The sequence below is a fragment of the Oncorhynchus kisutch genome, linkage group LG19, assembly GCF_002021735.2.
Source record: "Oncorhynchus kisutch isolate 150728-3 linkage group LG19, Okis_V2, whole genome shotgun sequence".
NCBI lineage: Eukaryota > Metazoa > Chordata > Actinopteri > Salmoniformes > Salmonidae > Oncorhynchus > Oncorhynchus kisutch.
The window spans coordinates 2,628,156-2,648,479 of record NC_034192.2 but is presented as its reverse complement, the minus strand read 5'-3'; the positions used below and the strand labels follow the sequence as shown (position 1 = coordinate 2,648,479).

At 43.9% G+C, this 20,324-nt stretch overlaps 2 protein-coding genes across 3 annotated transcripts; both read right to left on the bottom strand.

Annotated features, from left to right (window-relative positions):
* Window positions 1–86: 86 nt before the first annotated feature.
* On the bottom strand, window positions 87–3,661 carry LOC109878976 (39S ribosomal protein L42, mitochondrial). Its single transcript, XM_020471166.2, has 5 exons — window positions 3,526–3,661; window positions 3,230–3,287; window positions 3,042–3,126; window positions 2,592–2,755; window positions 87–590 (listed from the first exon to the last, which is right to left on the bottom strand). The coding sequence occupies exons 1-5, from the start codon at window positions 3,605–3,607 to the stop codon at window positions 545–547; spliced, it is 435 nt and encodes a 144-aa protein (XP_020326755.2). The 5' UTR covers window positions 3,608–3,661; the 3' UTR covers window positions 87–544.
* Window positions 3,662–6,704: 3,043 nt separating this feature from the next.
* Window positions 6,705–12,520, bottom strand: LOC109878980 (periodic tryptophan protein 1 homolog). 2 transcript variants are annotated; one of them, XM_020471177.2, is made up of 15 exons: window positions 12,224–12,520; window positions 11,763–11,821; window positions 11,279–11,454; window positions 11,018–11,103; window positions 10,273–10,369; window positions 9,700–9,807; window positions 9,395–9,525; window positions 9,220–9,287; window positions 8,973–9,069; window positions 8,757–8,818; window positions 8,496–8,607; window positions 8,289–8,379; window positions 8,013–8,134; window positions 7,768–7,873; window positions 6,705–7,255 (listed from the first exon to the last, which is right to left on the bottom strand). In XM_020471177.2, exons 1-15 carry the CDS (start codon window positions 12,287–12,289, stop codon window positions 7,158–7,160), a joined length of 1,479 nt encoding a protein of 492 aa, XP_020326766.1. In that variant the 5' UTR covers window positions 12,290–12,520; the 3' UTR covers window positions 6,705–7,157. The 2 variants fall into 2 exon arrangements, with proteins under 2 accessions (XP_020326766.1, XP_020326764.1); XM_020471175.2 differs by having other exon boundaries at window positions 12,304–12,458.
* Between the last annotated feature and the right edge of the window lie 7,804 nt (window positions 12,521–20,324).

The window sequence follows — 20,324 nt, the reverse complement described above, 5'->3', positions numbered from 1 at the left end:
AAGGACCAGCGCGAACATATTTCAATTAAACGAACTTAATGTTCCAGTAGTGGGTGCTTTCGAAATCTTAGAGAAAATACTAGAAATATGAACGTACTCTTTATTGTAATTTCTTTGAATCACAAAAACCTGAAAGATATGGACTGAATTGAAATGATCGTAAAAATGGACAGTTCTCACAAATCAATGTAATATTGTTCTGCACCGTATGAGCCAAAGTTTGAGTAGTCCCAGTTGCAGCTTTGTCTTTCTCCCGTTACACTGGTCCCCATTGCAGTGCTCTCCTTCCACAATAACATGCAAATACCCTAACCATGTCTCAGAATTTCATGAAATACAAGGTATTCAGCAAATAGGGAAAATATATATTTCACTGACAGTTTTGGTAATCTGCTTCAAAACAAGTGCGCAACTTCAGATATGTTAATTTTTATTTTACAGCACAATTAATTACACCAAAAAACAGTTTGGGATTTGGAGGGTGAGCCAAGCTAATAATTATGTAAGGTATCAATGATTCTGAAGGTAAGAAACTCCTTAACAACTATCGGTCTTTTGGGGGATCTCTCTTTCTGCGTCGTGTATGGTACCTAAGAAAAAAAAGGAACAAAAGTTCAAATGTTCAACATACAGTGGATTCCGAAAGTAAGTACAGCCTTATTCTAAAATATTCTCTTGATCTATACACAAAATACCCCATAATGACAAAGCAAAAACAGGTTATTAGAAATGTTAAAAATCTGAAATATCACATTTACATAAGTATTCAGATCCTTTACTCAGTACTTTGTTGAAGCACCTTTGGCAGCGATTATAGCTTCGAGTCTACTTAAATATGACGCTATAAGCTTGGCACACCTGTATTTGGGGAGTTTCTCCCATTCTGCTCTGCAGATCCTATCGAGCTCTGTCAGGTTGGATAGGGAGTGTTGTTGCACAGCGATGTTCAGGTCTCTCCAGAGATGTTCGGTTGTGTTCAAGTCCGGCCTCTGGCTGGCCACTCAAGGACATTCAGAGACTTGTCCTGATGCCACTCCTGCATGGTCTTGGCTGTGTGCTTAAGGTCGTTGTCCTGTTGGAAGGTGAACCTTCACCCCAGTCTGAGGTCCCGAGTGCTCTGGAGCAGGTTTTCATCAAGGATCTCTGTACTTTGCTCCGTTCATCTTTCCCTCAATCCTGACTAGTCTCCCAGTCGCTGCAAAACATCCACACAGTATGAACCTGCCACCACCATGCGTCACCATAGGCATGGTGCCAGGTTTCCTCCAGACGTGACGCTTGCCATTCAGTCCAAAGAGTTCAATCTTGGTTTCATCAGACCAGAGAATCTTGTTTATCATGGCCTAAGAATCCTTTAGGTGCCTTTTGGCAAACTCCAAGCAGACTGACTGTCATGTGCATTTTACTGAGGAGTGGCTTCCGCCTGGCCACCACCATAAAGCCCTGATTGGTGGAGTACTGCCAAGATGGTTGTCCTTCTGAAAGGTTCTCCTTTCTCCAGAGGAACTCTGGAGCTCTGGCAGAGTGACCATTGGGTTCTTGGTCACCTGCCTGACCAAGGCCCTTCTCCCCCGATTGCTCAGTTTGGCCAAGCAACTAGCTCTAGGAAGAGTCTTGGTGGTTCCAAACTTGTTCCATTTAAGAATGATGGAGGCCACTGTGTTCTTGAGGACCTTCAATTCTGCAGAAATGTGTTGGTACCCTTCCCCAGATCTGTGCCTCTACAGAATCCTGTCTCAAAGCTCTATGGACAATTCCTTTGACCTCATGTCTTGGTTTTTGCTCTGACTTGCACTGTCAACTGTGAGACCTTATCTAGACAGGTATGTGCCTTTCCAAATCATGTCCAATCAATTGAATCTACCACAAGTGGACTCCAATCAAGTTGTAGAAACATCAAGGATGATCAATGGAAACAGAATGCTCCTGAGCTTAATTTCTAGTCTCATAGCAAAGGGTCTTATTTACTTAAGGTTTCTGTTTTTTAATAAAAATGCTAACATTTTTAAAAACCTGTTTTCACTTTGTCATTATGGGGTATTGTGTGTAGATGGATAATGTTTTTTCCTCAATTTTAGAATAATGCTAACGTAACAAAATGTGGAAAAGGGGAAGGGGTCTGAATAGTTGCAAATGCACTGTATAGGTGATTTTAAAAAGGACTGAGTGAGGATTGTACCCACCTTCATGCAAGTTTCTCACTCAATACATTCATTTCACAAATTAGCAACATAAGGTACATTTTGAATACTTAAAAAGCCCAATGCAAACATTATCTCAATATCAAATCATTTCTGGGTAACAATTAAGTACCTTACTGGGATTATTTTCAATCAAAATTGTCAAAAACAAACAAAAATAGCTTCTTAGCAAGAGCAATTTCTCAAGCAAGAATTTTGCTAGAACTTTCGGAGTGGGGAGGGGAAAACCAATACCAATATTTAATATGGAACAGGTGTGGCTTTATGTATTGCCCTGCTTTGAGCAATCAACAACATAATTTTCCCCTTCTGAGCATCTTTATAATTTAGACAGTGATAGTCAGTACTAACTGGGCACTAAAGTGATTCAATCATAGAAGGTGTACTTACTGTCCCACTGGGTACCAGCGGTGCTTGGTGGTGTGAAACATTTTGCTCAGCTCCTCGATGGTGGGGGCCTGTTTGTTCTGCAGCACCTCCCTGCCGAGGTGGGCCTTCAGCACCTGGTCATGTGTCTCTGCCGGATTGGTCAGGGGGTCTGGCCGTAGAATGGGCTACAGTGTCACAAATACATAAGCCCAAAACAATCAAGGACCATTTATGCTGTTTTTCAACTTAAATCGTAGGGCTTATTTTGCCATTTAATAGCCGCCATGATGAGAAAAGGGGCATATTGCTGGCAGGGAAATCGCGGTCTTCCACAGACATCATGATTTTACAGATCAACCTGCAGGGCTTATTGTGTTTGCAAGTGCAGTATTTACAGTATTTAAGTGGTTTCCTTTTCCTCATCAGCTCTGTTAACGTCAGTATCGGCAAATCCAAGTTCTAATTTATTACCTGGGTAAGTTCATAAGGAACATCCTCAGAGGGATGGTAGCACACTATGGTCTTCCCATCAGATGTCACACCAATTTCCACCTTACTGCAATGAAGGTGACAAGAAATTAACAAAGTCATCACAATACACACAGTTACAAAATTATGATTTACTGTAACTAAGGCAACATAGCAAGCTATCTACTTACCAATCATCATCAATGGAAGGTCCACGGATAGTTGACTTGTGAAGGACAGGCACAACGCCTGTTGTGGATATATTGGTTTACATAAATCAAAAGGTACAGTATGATGTGATTAATAACAGCCAAGCTACAGTCACAAGATTGCTAGCTAGCTGGGTTCTCTGCCTCAGAAATGCTTACTAATATATGTGCGCTAACATTAACTATATAGCTAGCTGACAAAATCATTTCAGCACTTGAGATTGTGTTCACAAAACGTGTTCCTCAATCTTGCAAGTTTTAAAATAGACAGTACTCACCTGTGCAGTGTTTCAGTTGAGTAACAGTTGAAAACCGTGTAAATAAACAACTCAACCTATTTAAATGACCTGTAGCAGCCATGCTCAACAGAAATGTTGCATTTGTGTTTGATGGAAATAATTCCGTGTGAAAACGTAAATCCTACATTCAGTTCCGCCATACAAACCTTTACGAACAAATCCTTTTTCTTTACCAAAGCCAAAGTAAAAATACAAAAATAAAACAACTGGGGCAGTTTAACTGTCAAATTTATTTTGGGAAACGTATTTATCACATTTGTAGAAATATCTTTTTAGAATTGGAATAGAGTAAACTGAGAAATAATGGGATTTTAACATTTTGCTAATTCGTTAACATGAAACTCCAGTTGCAGCATTGCTCTTAACCTCCATATAATGGCAACTGACATCGAAAGGGTTACCGATGTGACGTCTTACTGGAACCCTCAGTATTCCACAGTTCCACAGCCAATGGAGGAGGGGAAGGCAAATGTATCAGTGAAACTTCAGCCAGAGATTTTTAACCCATTCATCCTGTCTCCTCTGCCAGAACAGACGATCCGTGATGTTCTTGTTGACTGGGTGCAAAACAAACATCTCTTTTCACCCACTGAAGCCAGAGGAATGGTCATCACTGACGTAACCCATGAGGTTGCATACTGTTACAGACTGGAAACATTTACAGAGCACAGGTCTGTGTGCTTAAGATTTGAACCGCAATGCAAAACTTCCAAAGCAACAGTGTCTCCAAAACCAGCAGGGGAAGTACAGGAGCCACAACCCTGGATGTTCCACAACCAGGTGTTAAATTACAGGCTGATTCACACAGACCGAGTGACCGGGTGCTCTTACTGCCAGGAGCAGAAGTGGGTTATGTGCAAGGCCTGCTATGCCTCTACTAGGGTGAGCTTCCCTGTGTGCCATGGGCGAGGCAGGGGCACCAAAAAACCCTGCAGAGATGCAAGGGTGAGAAGATGGTGCCCTGCATGTCCCTGGGCCGGGTTTGCTGTGAGATGTGCGTGGGAAAGGGCCAGATGTGCTACTTCAAAGAGCTGCAGGTGGACTACTATCTCGACAGATACCTGCTAGGTGTCCCAGGCAGCATCCCAGAGGAGAGGATTTCCCATGCCAAAGGGGAGATCCTCCACAATGGCTTGGGCCAAAAGGTGTGCCCCATTAGTACCTTCTCTGTGGAAGAGGTCAACGCAGCCTCATGGCGGATGGTGCGGTCGTCCCACTCCAGCTGGCCCCAGTGCCGCATCATTCAACAGAGACATCCACTGAGGGCAGTGCCAGTGACTCGAGTCCAGTATCGCTGGAGGGATACTTCTGGGAGTGTGTTTATTTTTGGAGTAGACCACTCCATCTATTGGCCAGACTACCCAGAGAGGAGGATCCGTCTCTGGTTATAGAACTGGTAATGCTCAAATCCCAGATAAAAGCTTCCTCAAACACATGCGTATGATAACAAAAAGATTTTCATCCTTTCCTTTTCAAATATCAGATTTACTACAGTACCAGTCAAAAGTTTGTACACATACTCATTCAAGGATTTTTCTTTATTTTTAATATTTTCTACATTGTAGAATAATAGTGAAGACATCACAATTATGAAATAAAACATATGGAATCATGTAGTAACCAAAAATGTGTTAAACAAATCAAAATATGTCTTATATTTTAGATTCTTCAAAGTAGCCACCCTTTGCCTTGACAGCTTTGCACACTCTTGGCATTCTCACAACCAGCTTCACCTGGAATGCTTTTCCAACAGTCTTGAAGGAGTTCCCACATATGCTGAGCACTTGTTGGCTACTTTTCCTTCACTCTGCGGTCCAACTCATCCCAAACGATCTCAGCTGGGTCGAGGTCATTTGATTGTGGAGGGCAAGTCATCTGATGCAGCACTCCATCACTCTCCTTCTTGGTCAAATAGCCCTTACACAGCCTGGAGGTGTGTTGAGTCAATGTCCTGTTGAAAAACAAATGATAGTCCCACTAAGAGCTCACCAGATGGGATGGTGTATCATTGCAGAATGCTTTGGTAGCCATGCTGGTTAAGTGTGCCTTGAATACGAAATAAATCACAATGTCACCAGCAAAGCACCCCCACACCTTCTCCTCCATGCTTCACGGTAGGAACCACACATGCAGAGATAATCCGTTCACCTACTCTGCGTCTCAAAGACAAGGCGGTTTGAACCAAAAATCTCAAATTTGGACCAAAGGACAGATTTCCACTGGTCTAACGTCCATTACTCGTGTTTCTTTGTCCAAGCAAGTCTCTTGTTCTTATTGGTGTCCTTTAGTGGTTTCTTTGCAGCAATTCGACTATGAAGGCCTGATTCGCACAGTCTCCTCTGAACAGTTGATGTTGAGATGTGTGTTACTTAAACTCAGTGAAGCATTTATTTGGACTGCAATTACTGAGGTGCAGTTAACTCTAATGAACTCATCCTCTGCAGCAGAGGTAACTCTGGGTCTTACTTTCCTGTGGCTGTCCTCATGAGAGCCAGTTTCATCATAGCGCTTGATGGTTCTTGAGACTGCACTTGAAAAAAAAGTTCTTGAAATTTTCCACATTGACTGACCTTCATGTCTTAAAAGAACGGACTGTCGTTTCTCTTTGCTTATTTGAGCTGTTCTTGCCATAATATTAACTTGGTCTTTTACCAAATAGGGCCATCTTCTGTACACCCCTACCATGTCACAACACAACTATTTGGCTCAAATGCAGTAAGGAAAGAAATTCCACGTTAACGTTTAACAAGGCACACCTGTTAATTGAAATGCAGTCCAGGTGACTACCTCATGAAGCTGGTTGAGAGAATACCAAGAGTGTACAAAGCTGTTAAGGCAAAGGGTGGCTATTTTGAAGCATCTCAAATACAAAATAGATTTTGATTTGTTAAACTCTTTTTTTGGTTACCACATGATTCCATATGTGCCATTTCATAATTTTGATGTCTTCACTATTATTCTACAATGTAGAAAATAGTAAAAACAAAGAAAATTCTGGAATGAGTAGGTGTGTCCAAACTTTTGACTGGTACTGTAAATGTTTCACAAGTTAGTCAAATCCTTATTTCTTTACAATTTTTCTCTGATGGGCCTTTCAGTAAATGTTTGAGTAGGTATTTCAGATTTCACACATTTCTCTTTGAACCAATGCAGGAATGTCAATGACACAATACATAGTTTATTCTGAGGGAGAAAAATAATAATCATCTCAGGATTTCAGGCCAAGATCAGCAAATTCCTACACAAATAATCATTGATGACATTAAACCAGATACCTGTGCCTTCAAAATCACATTTCAATAGTTATTCCATTGATTGTTAGTAAAAAAAAAAAATCTATTGAAATATTTAGACATATATTCAGATAAATATTCACCTTCCTTGTTGCAAAGACATTTTAGCTCACAAAAACAAATATTTGTGGTGCTTAATTATTAGGAGATGTTTTAGAAGAAAAGTTTGAAGAGAGAAAGTCTATCCACAGTTCTGGCAATGTTCTTGAAGTGCCTTCTTGGCCTCGGGTTGACCGAAAGTCTTTGGCTATGTGGATCTCTCTGTGCGAGTCCAAGGTGTCGCTCTATGTTGATTGGAAGTTGGTCCAGAGTGGTTCACTAGGAAAGCTCCATATCTGCTGTGGAGGAAGTGCTGCTGGATGCCTCAGGCGCTGTGGTTGCCACCAACCGCTCCCGATTGCCAAACACCTCAGTGACTGGAGACAGCACATACATGGATGGCACGCAAAGTTAGTGAACATACTCGGTCACGTACACACAAACACACCATGTTGATAACCATCAGCTACTGATCTAACACCTCAGTGGCCAAGCAGACACACAGATATACAAACCCATGACTCTACTACCAAGCAGGAGAGATGATAGCTATATAAACATAACTGTCAAAGCCCATAATAAATAGATGTTCAATACAGAGGGAGAGAGATACTATCCCTCTATTGAACAGGTAGTTTTTTCATAGCCACTGTGCTTCTACATCTGCACTGCTTGCTGTTTGGGGTTTTAGGCTGGGTTTATTTGTGACATCAGCTAATGTAAAAAGGGCTTTATAAAAATACATTTGGTTGATTGATTAAAAAAGTGTAAAGGCTAGTTGCCATATTCTAAATATATATATATTTTTTTCTGGAACAAAAAGAAAATACATGATAGACTCGGCTCCTTGTCAGGCCTAGAGCAGAAGGTAATGACATTGAAACTGTACCTGCTGCCACATCACTTATGTCCCAAACCCGCAGGCCATCCCTCTGTCCTCCAAATGCATATACAAAGGGCATGTCAGGACAGCACGCTGCACAGAACAGCACCCCCTATCAACAGAAAGGGAGCATTTCACCACAACAGCCACATATACAGCACACATCCAAACATTCGCTGTTAGACCGAAAAGTGACGGATCTTAATGCAATGACATGGCAATGATTACAGCGACAGAGAAACCATCTTTACCATTTTCATGTCCCGGGTGTGAACCAGATTGGGCTTGTTCCCCAAGATGTCCCAAATCTTGACGTGTTTGTCTGCTGACGAGGTGACCAAGCATCCCCGGATCTGGCTGCTAAGGTCCAAGCCTATAGGGTCAGAGACAACCGATTTCAATTCTGTTTCCCTGACTTTGAATGCCATGTTTGTGTACCAGTACTCATCCAGTATTTTAAAGTCTGAATATGAAGGGGTAGGGGCTAGAGGAACTGGGGGCAGAAATTGCCCTGTCTCCACACCCACCTGACACCTCTCCGTCATGTGCCCTTAGTGTAAACACCGGCTTGTCCGAGCGTGCGTCCAGACAGTAAACAAAGCCATCCTCTGTGCTCGCCTAAAACACAGCCAACCGTCAGTGAGAGTGGAAACAGGAAAGTGCACCAAGCATTTTCCATGTGAAAGTTAGCCAATATGCAATGCTATGTGAGAGGTGGCAAGAGGGCAGCTTACCAGGAAGTTGCAGGGCGAGAAGTGGTTCCAGGCGACCCTTTCCACCTGCCCGCTAAACCTCCAAGTGCGATGGCTGCTGTCCGGGCTGCGGCAGTCATACAGGATTGCCGACCTAGCCAGAGGAAGAAGACACAGGTTAAGACTTGTTCGTTTTGTACAGTCACAATCCCAACCTCCTATATACAGGAGAAGACATTATTATTTTTTTATATATTTTTTTTTACAATTTTAGAGGTTGTAATAGATAAAGTTTGGACATACTTATCGTATGATCCTGATATCAGGGTCTGAGCTTCAAAGGGGTGGAACATCAACGTCTGGACCTAAAAGGGACTTGACTTTAATGTTCGAGATCAACATTACAAGTAAGCAGGCGAGGCTACATCCAAAATCAATTTCACATTTTATTTGTATTATTTATTTAGAGTAGGCCCATTATGGGAAGTTAAACAGGCTGTGATGACTGGATACGCGTACCTTGTCAGTGTGTCTGCACAGTGTTGTGGCCGGCTTTCCCTGTGCCAGATCCCACAGGATCACTGTTTTGTCGGCTGACCCACTGGCCAAGACGTTGCTGTGGAAAAGAGAAGCAACACACAGAACCTCAGAGTAAAGGTGGAGGGTAGGTTTGTGACAACGCAAGTGACATTGTCAGTAACCACATGAGTGGAAAGGTCTGGGGCTAGGGGTGAGGGGTAACGGGTACCACTCCAATATGACTCACCGGACCAGTTTGTTCCAGGATAAGTCGAGTACAGCGTCTGTATGACCTTCCACTGGCTCTGCTGCAGCCTAAAAATTCAAATTGCATGTTAGGATTCAGGCCATAGTGAGGAGACACCAACACCATAAACATAACAGTAGAAACTACCACATCCAAGTCCTTGTGGGAAAATGACCTTTTTGCTTTTCTTTTTCTTCTTGGAGGCCTTCTTGCTCCCCAGAGTGAAGGCAGGCTCTAGGCAGTCCACCACATCCAGGTCCCACACGTCAATCTGCGGTGTCATGTTGCCTACAGCCGCATAATTGCCTGTACAAACAGATGGGATTAATGTGAAGTCAAAAAAATCAATGTTATACACTAAGAAAACACTAAATTGAATGTCCATTTCGCAGAGTCGGGTTGAGATAAACTGCTGTTTGAGTTTAACTCAAAGTCAAATCTGAGAATCCATTCAACACTATAAAAAGTGAAAACACTCACCTGTGCCTTCTGGACTAGGGTCAAAGTTAAGCCACTCCACACACAGTGGATAGGCTGGCAGGAGTATGTCATGGTGAACATAGAGGGATTCCTCCTCAGCATTGTATACTGTGCAGAGGCAAATAAATATTTATTAAAAACAACCTTTGTTTTTACACTGGCATGTACACAGAGTATACCAAACATTAGGAAAACCTTCCTAATATTGAGTTGCAAACCAAGCAGTGTTGCAAGTCTTGACACAAACCATTGCGCCTGCTACCATACCCTGTACAAAAGCATTTAAATATTTAGTCTTCCCCATTCATCTGATTGGCACACATTCACAATCCATGTCTCAAGGCTTGAAAATCCTTCTTTAACCTGTCTCCTCCCCTTCATACTGACTGAAGTGGATTTGACATCAGTTGAAAGCTATGGATCACATGTTGGTCAATCTATGTCATGGAAAGAACATTTTTTGTACAGTCACTATGTCTACACTGATACACAAACTCCCGCTTCACAACATCAAATAGTAAGTTTCAGCTGAGAATCAAATTGCCAGTTAGAACAACAGTCTCTGCAACTCACCGTGAATCTCCAGGTTGCAGCAGTCCTTCTCTGCTCTGCCTGAAATTACAAGGTTATCATTGGGCTTGATTTGAAAGTCCTCTCGCTCATACTGGTCCTGGAGAGACAAAGAAAAGATGCCAACAACTATGTCTGAATGACACAGAATTACCAGAAATTAAGAGCTGGGACGATAAACCGAAAATTATCAGTACGACCATTTATCGCAAGCATTTTGCTGATATCATTCATCATGAGAAGTAGCCTAAACTAGAGAAATGTGATGTTTGAAATTAAATAAGTTGGTTTAATGGGACAATTGATGGCTACAACCATCAAACTAGTAATAGTTGTTTAAAGGATAATAAATAAATAAAATACTGTAGTGCACATTATAAACTTATTGTTACTATTTATCGGTATCACAACAATTAGGTCATTTTTCACAATATGGATTTTTAAGGTGGCAGGTAGCCTAGTAGTTAGAAGGTTGGGCCAGTAACCGAAAGGTCGCTGGATCGAATACCCGAGCAGACATGGTGAAAAATCTATCGATGGCCCTTAAGCAAGGCACTTGACCCCAATTTGCTTCAGGTGCGCCGTACTACTACGGCGGACCCTGTAAAACAACACATTTCACTGCACCTATCAGGTGTGTGACAAAATATATTTTGTGTGATATGTATGGCATGTACTACCAGTTGGTACCAAACCAGACTGGTGAGATGTTTCATCACTCTGAACTGGCACACAGCCCTGGACTCACTGTGTCTTTGATGGTAATGTAAGGATCCTCCTCATTGGTGCTGAACACTGTGAGGCCGGCAAGGCTGTCACCAAGGTTGGCAGTCACTGTGCCAGAAAAAAGAGATGAACAGTAAGTGAGTTCTTTTGGGGGGGGGGGGGGGGGGGGGGGGTACAAACAGTGATTAATACAGTCCTCTTGGCATATTAACAGACAGACAAAGATAACACATGAATTTAAGATCAGACATAATCTGAAAGCAGACGCAGGAACGATATTTACCAGAGTCTTCCTCGTCATATCTATCCAAACCATACTCTGCTAGTTCATCAGCTTCCTCCCTTCCTGCTTCATTTTCATCTTGCTCTGGCTCCTGTCCCTGAACAGCTTCTGCCTCGTCACTCTGTTCCTGCCCGCTGGCCATGCCTTCATCATCCTCCTCTTCACCTACGCGTTCACTGAGCAAACACAAATACCTGAATTGCTAATCCTGAAAATGTATAATGTTGGGGTCAATTCCATTTTGAACTTATTTGATGAAACCCCCACCCCCCATTGAGAAAATTATTTCTTAGTCACTTCGCTGGTCCAGAAATAATGAGTATTTGAACCATTTAGCTACACATTTCAATTCATTTCCTATATTGACTGGGTTTAAACAGCAGTTTCAGTCTCATACTCTCACTCAGGTCAGTGTTCTTTTCTAAAGCCTTCCAAACAAACTAAACAAGTTATGTCAAGTAAGTCATCCAAAAACTCCACCAACCCCAATTGTTCTTTTGCCTCTGCTATAATGCGTTGCAATTCTTCTTTGCTCAACTCCACCTGTAACAAAATGTGGTAGCAGGTTAAAACAGACATTACCTAGCTGGTGCCATTAATTTTATTTGCATGAATTAGGCTGTTTATTAACTATAAATGCTGTAATTCCAAACGAACGTATTAGCGACATGCTAGCTGGGGCGTATTCATTAATTGGATTCCGTTGCAAAATGTTTATCTGTTGCAAAACGTTTTGAAAACATTTTGCAACTGAAAACGTTTATTCCAAACTTAAAACGTTTTGCAACGAAAACGAGTTTATATTTGTCAAATTATGGTAGGTCCCTCCCCGTGTCGTTTAGGTTCCTAGTATAAATGATAACCGGTTTCGGTTTTGCAACGTAATACGACTAATGAAAACACCACAGATGTATTTTCTGTCTGGTTGACAATTTAGATTCGTACCTTATCTGGTGTTTCCTTCGAAACGCCTCGCTTTACCCATCCAACACAAGTGATCTGAGAACTCATTATTGACAACGTACCAGTTTCCTAGTAATGCACACGAAATTCAATGTAATGTACAACTCTAAAGTGTCCAAAACAGTTCGTAAAGATCCAGAAGTTACATAAAAATGGCACATGTGAGTTGAGTCCTACTCTGTCGAGACAGGCAGTGTCGCAGACTGATGACGTACTTCTTCTTTTGAGTTTTTAGTGCCGGATCGTACACTTACGGTACTTACCGTACTGGAGTGTGAGGCCGGTCACGACCTGTCTCTACCACTATATCCAAATAAAATTGTATTGGTCACATTCAAGTGTTTAGAAAACGTTGTTGCGGGTGTAGCGAAATGCTTGTGTTTCGAGCTTCGACAGTGCAGTAATATCTAACAAGTAATATCTAAAAATGTCACAACATATACCCAATACACACATCTAGTAAAGGAATGGAATTAAGAATATATAAATATATGGACAAGTAATTTCAGAGCAACATAGACTTAGTACAGAATACAGTATATATATATATATATATGAGATGAGTAATGCAAGATATGAAAACTAGTACAATTTGGGTTACGTGACTTCCTCAAGGGCAAATCAACAGACTAACCTTGTCAGTTTCGGGAGTCTAATTAGCAACCTTTCAGTCACTGGCCTAATGCTCTAACCGCTAGACATGGTGCCGGAGGGAATAGCTGCCGTTTTATGGGCTCCTAACCAACCGTGCTGTTTATTTATTTATTTTTCCCATTGTTTGTAACTTATTGCGTACATAATGTTGCTGATACCGTCTCTTATGAACGAAAAGAGCTTCTGGACATAAGAACAGCAATTACTCACCTTGAACTGGACAAATAATTTTTCTTTAATGAGTCGGACGAGGGGGATTTACTCCAGACAACCAACAAGGCCCTCATCCCCGCCATTCGGAGATATTGCGGAAGGAGGTCGTGGTGCCTTGTAAGGATCCGGCAACGAGTGGCTAATCTGCCTTTACCATCGGTACTATTCGCCAGCGTACAGTCATTGGATAATGAACTAGACAAACTACAAGCACATATATCCTTCCAAAGGAACATTGAAAACTGTAATATCTTATGTTTCACCGAGTCATGGCTGAATGACGACATGAATAACATACAGCTGGTGGGTAATACATTGTATCGGCAGGATCGAACAGCAGCCTCTGGTAAAACAAGGGGTAGCGGTCTATGTATATTTGTAAACAATATCTGGTGCACGATATCTAAGGAAGTCTCAAGGTTTTTCTCGCCTGAGTATCTCATGATAAGCTGTAGACCACACAATCAACCGAAATAGTTTTCATCTATATTCTTCGGAGCTGTCTATTTACCACCACAAACCGATGCTGATTCCAAGAACACAGGATGAGATGTTACTATCCTTTGTGCAAGCACTTCCAAGAGTTAATGAACAGTGAGCCTGGTGAAATTTGGGGAGCGCATCGTCAGTAGTATACCTTTGGTTCCTAGGGTGTTTCGGCCTTTCACACTATACACCCTCCCCAAAGGCGGCCAGCGACAGGGTGATCAATCCTACGCTTGCGTCCCATTCCCAATTAGTCATAGGAGTTGCCTTGTTGATGATAGCCAACACCTGAGTCCTCCCAGGGTACTGTGAGCTCAATGATGAAGACCTTCTTGAGCGAACGGGACCAGAGCACCATGTCAGGTCTTAGGGTGGTCGTTGCGATCTCCGGAGGAAACACAAGTTGCCGGCCACTGTCAGCTAGCATTTTCCAGTCGCGGGCCAAGCGCAGCTGGTCTCGCTCTAATGGTGTCGAGCCGCGCTTCGGTGGTTTAGCCCCTTCGCGGACAAAGTTTGTCCGTAAGGGGTGTGATGCTGCTGGGGGTGGTAGGGAGTTGGTGGCAGCTCGCTTGTCCTCCAGGGCGGATGCAAGGTTTTTACGGACTTGGTTGTGACGCCAAGTGTAGCGTCCTTGGGTGAGGCTTGTTTTACACCCTGTGAGAATGTGCCTGAGGTTGGCTGGCATGGAACAGAGGGCACAGTCCGGATCTTCACCATACCATTGGTGAAGATTAACTGGAGTTGGAAGAACGTCATATGTTGCTCTGATGGAAAAGCTCAACCGCCTCGCTTCCATGGCCCACAGATCCTTCCAGCTGATCTTCCTCTTCTCCACACTGTCCCATCGAGTCCACTGTCCCTGTTTGGAAAGAGAGACTGCCTTGGCCCACCTTGCAGCCTCCTCCTGATGGCGTACTTCCTGCACTACCATCTTCCACCGCTCTGGTGCAGTGGCCTTACTCCAAGCAGCACGACTAGTTAGCCCAAGGCCTCCTCTCCCTTGCTGAACATGACACACAATGTCAGCATGTCTGAGGGCTGCTGTTGCCTCCTGGACTGCTTTTCCTGGCCTCCATTTGCGCCCAGTTGCCAAGGTCGGCGCGTTGTTGCTCACCACTGGGTCTCGAGATTCATTCAGTGTCATCTGGAGCCTGGTTTTTGAACACTTGAATTCCTCTGTTAGACTGGTGAGGGGCAGCTTGAGGACACCATCTCCATAGAGGCCTATGGTGTTAAGGCATCGTGGAACTCCGAGCCACTTCTTTAAGTAGCCTGTGACTCCTCTTTCCATATTCTCCACTGTTGAGATTGGAACCTCATACACTGCTAAGGGCCACAACACCCGGGGTAGGAGACCAAACTGCAGACACCAGGCCTTTAACTTTCCAGGTAGCTGGGTGTTGTCGATGGACTGTAGGCTACTACTGATGTCTTTGCGCAGCTGTTGCTCCTGGTCTTTGTCCTTCAGGCTTGCATCATACCACCTTCCAAGGCTTTTTACCGGCTGCTCAGACACTGTTGGGATTTGGTCATCTCCGATGAAGAATTTCAGGTCAGAGAGTACTCCCTTCACAATCGAGATGCTGCGTGACTTGGATGGTTTAATCTTCATACGGGCCCAGCTGATGTTCTCCTCAAGTTTTCTGAGCAGTCTCCTGGTGCATGGGACAGTGGTGGTCAATGTTGTAATGTCGTCCATGTAGGCTCTGAGTGCAACCCATTTTGAGGATCTGATGATAACCTCCATTGCCATTATGAATGCCAACGGAGAAATGGTACATCCCGCCATTATACCTACATTCAGGCACTGCCATGAGGTGGTGAACTCTGAGGTGGTGAAGCAGAACTGCAGATCCTGGAAGTACGACTTCACCAGGGTTGTGATGGTGTCCGGTATGTGGAAAAATCTGAAGGCAGACCACAGGAGTTCATGGGGCACAGAGCCAAATGCATTGGCGAGGTCGAGAAAGACTACATGGAGGTCCCTTTTCTCCACCTTGGCCATTTGGATCTGGTGCCAGATCATGCTGGAATGTTCCAAGCAGCCAGAGAACCCTGATATTCCTGCCTTCTGTACAGATGTATCGACGTACGCATTCCTTTGCAGGTACTCGGCCATCCTCTGGGCAATGACCCTAAAGAAGATTTTACCCTCGACATTGAGTAAGGAGATTGGGCGGAATTGGCTGATGTTCACTGCATCCTTCTCCTTAGGGATCAGGACCCCGCCTGCCCTACGCCACACTTTGGGTATTATCTTATTTTTCCAACCTGTTCTCATAAGCCTCCAGAGGAACCTCAGGACGTCTGGTGCGTTCTTATACACTTTGTACGGGACTCCATTTGGCCCCGGGGCTGATGCTGTTCTTGCCCGTCGAACTGTGTTTTCCACCTCTTTCCATGTCGGAGGGCTGGTCTCAATATGATGTTCCGGGGGTTCAATGGGTGGGATATCTGATGGGATGGCCAGATGTTCATGTTGCTTTGAGTCAAAGTTTGTTGTTCTCAGGTGCTCCTCTAGGTCTTTCTTTGTTGTTTTTAGAGCTCCACTTTTTTCCTTTGTGAAGAGACTTTTACGGAACTTGAAGGGATCTTTATAGAATCGAGTTCTAGTTTGTTCTTTCTTCCTTCTGCGTTTCCGTAGGTTCTCTGCTCTACGGAGGGATGCCAACCGGGTTTTGATATCAGCCTGAAGTGCCTCTATGCCCTCCTTTTCCACTTCCGAGGCCTTCTTCCACTGTTTCTTAAGCTGTCGCCTTTCTTGAACGAGGCGCTTGAGTTCTTGTTGCCTCCTGGAAACTGGTGGGGTTGGAACCTTTCTCCCGCCTTTTGCCTCTTCCACTCCAAATCTTTCTGTCCCGTACTCATAGATAATGTCCCCCATCCTCTCCAACTTCTTCTCCACTGTGCCTCGAAGTTTCTCGAGGGTCAAGGTAAGGTCAGTATTCACTGTTTCCCACAACTTCTTGTCACTGGCGCCAGGCCACTTCACATACGGTCTGTGCCCTGGTAGTCTCCTCTCGACTGCAGGTCTGGGAGGCTTGGTGAGTTCCACTCCTGTTGTTGGTTCCACCTCAGTTGTTACTTCGGTGCTTGAGTTTACGTCCTCCATGACAGTGGTACTGATGCACTGCAAACTATGGTTTGCGTCCAGTTGCTGTGCTTCATTCGACTGATTTGATCGCTTTCGCAGAAAGTAATCAATGCGAGGCCTCTGTCTCTCTTTACCCAAACACTGGCACTTAGACTGCACTCAATAAGCTGTATACGGCCATAAGCAAACAGGAAAAATGCACATCCAGAGGCGGCACTCCTAGTGGCCGGGGACTTTCATGCCGGGAAACCCATCCATTTGACCTAATTTCTACCAGCATGCTAAATGTCCAACCAGAGGGGAAAAAAACTCTAGACCACCTTTACTCCACACACAGAGACACGTACAAAGCTCTCGCTGTCACATTCTGACCTTTATTTTCCTTTGTTTTGTCTTTATTTAGTATGGTCAGGGCATGAGTTTGGGTGGGCAGTCTATGTTTTGTATTTCTATGTTTTTCTATTTCTGTGTTCAGCCTAGTATGGTTCTCAATCAGAGGCAGGTGTAGTTAGTTGTCTCTGATTGAGAATCATACTTAGGTAGCCTGGGTTTCACGGTTGGTTTGTGGGTGTTTGTTTCCGTGTCTGTGTTTTTCACCACACGGTACTGTTTCGGTTTTGTTATTTCACGTATTCATTTATTGTTTTTGTATTTTATAGTGTTCAGTGCTTTTGTTATTAAAATCGTCATGAACACTTACCACGCTGCATCTTGGTCCGATCCTTACTCCTCTTCAGACGAAGAGGAGGAAATCTGCCGTTACACTCCCTCGCTCTACATTTGGTAAATCTGACCATAATTCTATCCTCCTGATTCCTGCTTACAAGCAAAAACTAAAACAAGAATCACCAGTGACTCGGTCAATAAGAAAGTGTTCAGATGAAGCAGATGCTAAACTACAGGACTGTTTTGTTAGCACAGACTGGAATATGTTCCAGGATTCTTCCGATGGCATTGAGGAGTACAATACATCAGTCACTGGCTTCATCAATAAGTGTATCGATGATGTCGTGCCCACAGTGACTGTACGTACATACCCCTACAAGAAACAATGGATTACAGGCAACATCCACATTGAGCTAAAGGGTAGAGATGCCACTTTCAAGGAGCGGAACTCTAACCCGGAAACTGAATGGAAATCCTGCTATGCCCTCAGACAAGCCATCAAACAGGCAAAGTGTCAATACAGGAGTAAGATTGAATCATACTACACCGGCTCCGACGCTCGTTGGATGTGGCAGGGTTTGCTAACTATTACAGACTACAAAGGGAAGCACAGCCATGAGCTGTCCAGTGACACAAGCCTACCAGTCAAGATAAATTACTTCTATGCACGCTTTGAGGCAAGAAACACTGAAACATGCATGAGAGCATCAGCTGTTCCAGATGACTGTGTGATCACACTCTCCGTGGCCAATGTGAGTAAGACCTTGAAACTAGTCAACATTCACAAGCCCGCAGGACCAGACGGATTACCAGGACGTGTGCTCCGAGCATGCACTGACCAACTGGCAAGTGTCTTCACTGACATTTCCAACCTCTCCGACACCAACATGTTTCAAGCAGACCACCATAGTCCCTGTGCCCAAGGAAACTAAGGTAACCTGCCTAAATGATTACCGACCGGTAGCACTCACGTCTGTAGCCATGAAGTGCTTTGAAAGTCTGGTCATGCCTCACATCAACACCATTATCCCAGAAACCATAGACCCACTCCAATTTGCATACCGCACCAACAGATCCACTGATGATGCAATCTCTATTGCACTACTCCACACTGCCCTGTCACACCTGGACAAAAGGAACACCTATGTGAGAATGCTATTAATTGACAACAGCTCAGCGTTCAACACCATAGTGCCCTCAAAGCTCATCACAAAGCTAAGGACCCTGGGACTAAACACCTCCCTCTGCAACTGGATCCTGGACTTCCTGACGGACCGCCACCCGTGTGGTAAGGGTAGGTAACAACACATCCACCACTCTGATCCTCAACACTGGGGCCCCTCAGGGGTGTGTGTGTGCTCAGGCCCCTCCTGTACTCACTCATGACTGCATGGCCAGGCACGACTCCAACACCATTAAGTTTGCCGATGACACAACTGTGGTAGGCCTGATTACTGACAACGACGAGACAGCTTATAGGGAGGAGGTCAGAGGCCTGGCCGTGTGGTGCCAGGACAACAACCTCTCCCTCAACATGATCAAGACAAAGAAGATGATCGTCTACTACAGGAAAAGGCGGGCCGAACATGCCCCCATTAACATCGATGGGGCTGTAGTCCACATCACCAACACACTATCATGGTTCAAACACACCAAGACAGTCGTGAAGAGGGCACGACAAAACATTTCCCCCCTCAGGAGACTGAAAAGATTTGGCATGGGTCCTCAAATCCTCAAAAAGTTCTACAGCTGCACCATCGAGAACATCCTGACCGATTGCAGGACGACACTGGGCCAATTGTGCACCGCTCTATGGGACTCCCAATCATGGCCGGTTGTGATACAGCCTGGAATCAAACCAGGGTTTGTGATGCCTTTAGCTGAGATGCAATGCCTTAAACTGCTGCACCACTCAGGAGCCCTGTTGTCATAGAGATAGATAGAGGACTCATCATGGATATAACCCGTTTTAACATGGACATTGCCATTGAGAGCTTCCACCATTTTAAAGTCGTCAATTGGGTGGGGATTCCTATGAGTTAGGAGAAATCAGCCAAAGAAAACTAACTACTTTAAAATGCAGTCACAGAGGCTATAATAGCACAGATGTGCAATTATAGCATCATTACACGTGCAGTTTTTTGGAAGATGAGCTGTATCTGACCTGAATTTTGAAATGACGACCAACACAATCACAGTTCTATATAAAATACAAATAATTTTGATTTGATTTGGAATAACATACAAATTACAATACACTAGACAAAATACTTGAATGACAAATATTGTACAGGGGCAGATTGTTAGTTCATAAATACCTTTGGTTTAAAACAAATCACAATATAATACAGCAACATGTATTGAGAGTGTCACGCCCTGACCTTAGTATTCTTTGTTTTCTTTATTATTTTGGTTAGGTCACGTTGTGACATGGGTGATGTATGTGTTTTTGTACCTGTCTAGGGGTTTTGTATGGCTATGGTTAGTTGCCTGTGTCTGCACTTGTTTATGTATAGCGTCACGTTCGTTTTTGTTTTTTGTATAGTGTGTTTCTTCGTTAATAAATAGAAGAATGTATTCACATCACGCTGCGCCTTGGTCTCCTCCATTCAACGAACGTGACAGAATAACCCACCAAACAAGAACCAAGCAGCGTGAAAGGGAGGAACAGCACTTTGTGGAAGAATGGACCCGAGAGAAGGATGAGTGGGTAACAACCTGGGAGGAGATAGAGAGGTGGTCAATCGATCCAGGGAGAGTATCAGAGCCCGCTGGGGATTCTATGGAACAGTGTGCGGAGGGATACAGGAGAATGGAGGAACGGCGACGATATAAGGGTGCACGGCTAGCACCGAAGCCCGAGAGGCAGCCCCAATATCTTTTTTTGGGGGGGGGCACACGAGGAGATTGGCTGAGTCAGGTAGGAGACCTAAGCCAACCCCTCGTGTTTACCGTGGGGAGCTTGTTACT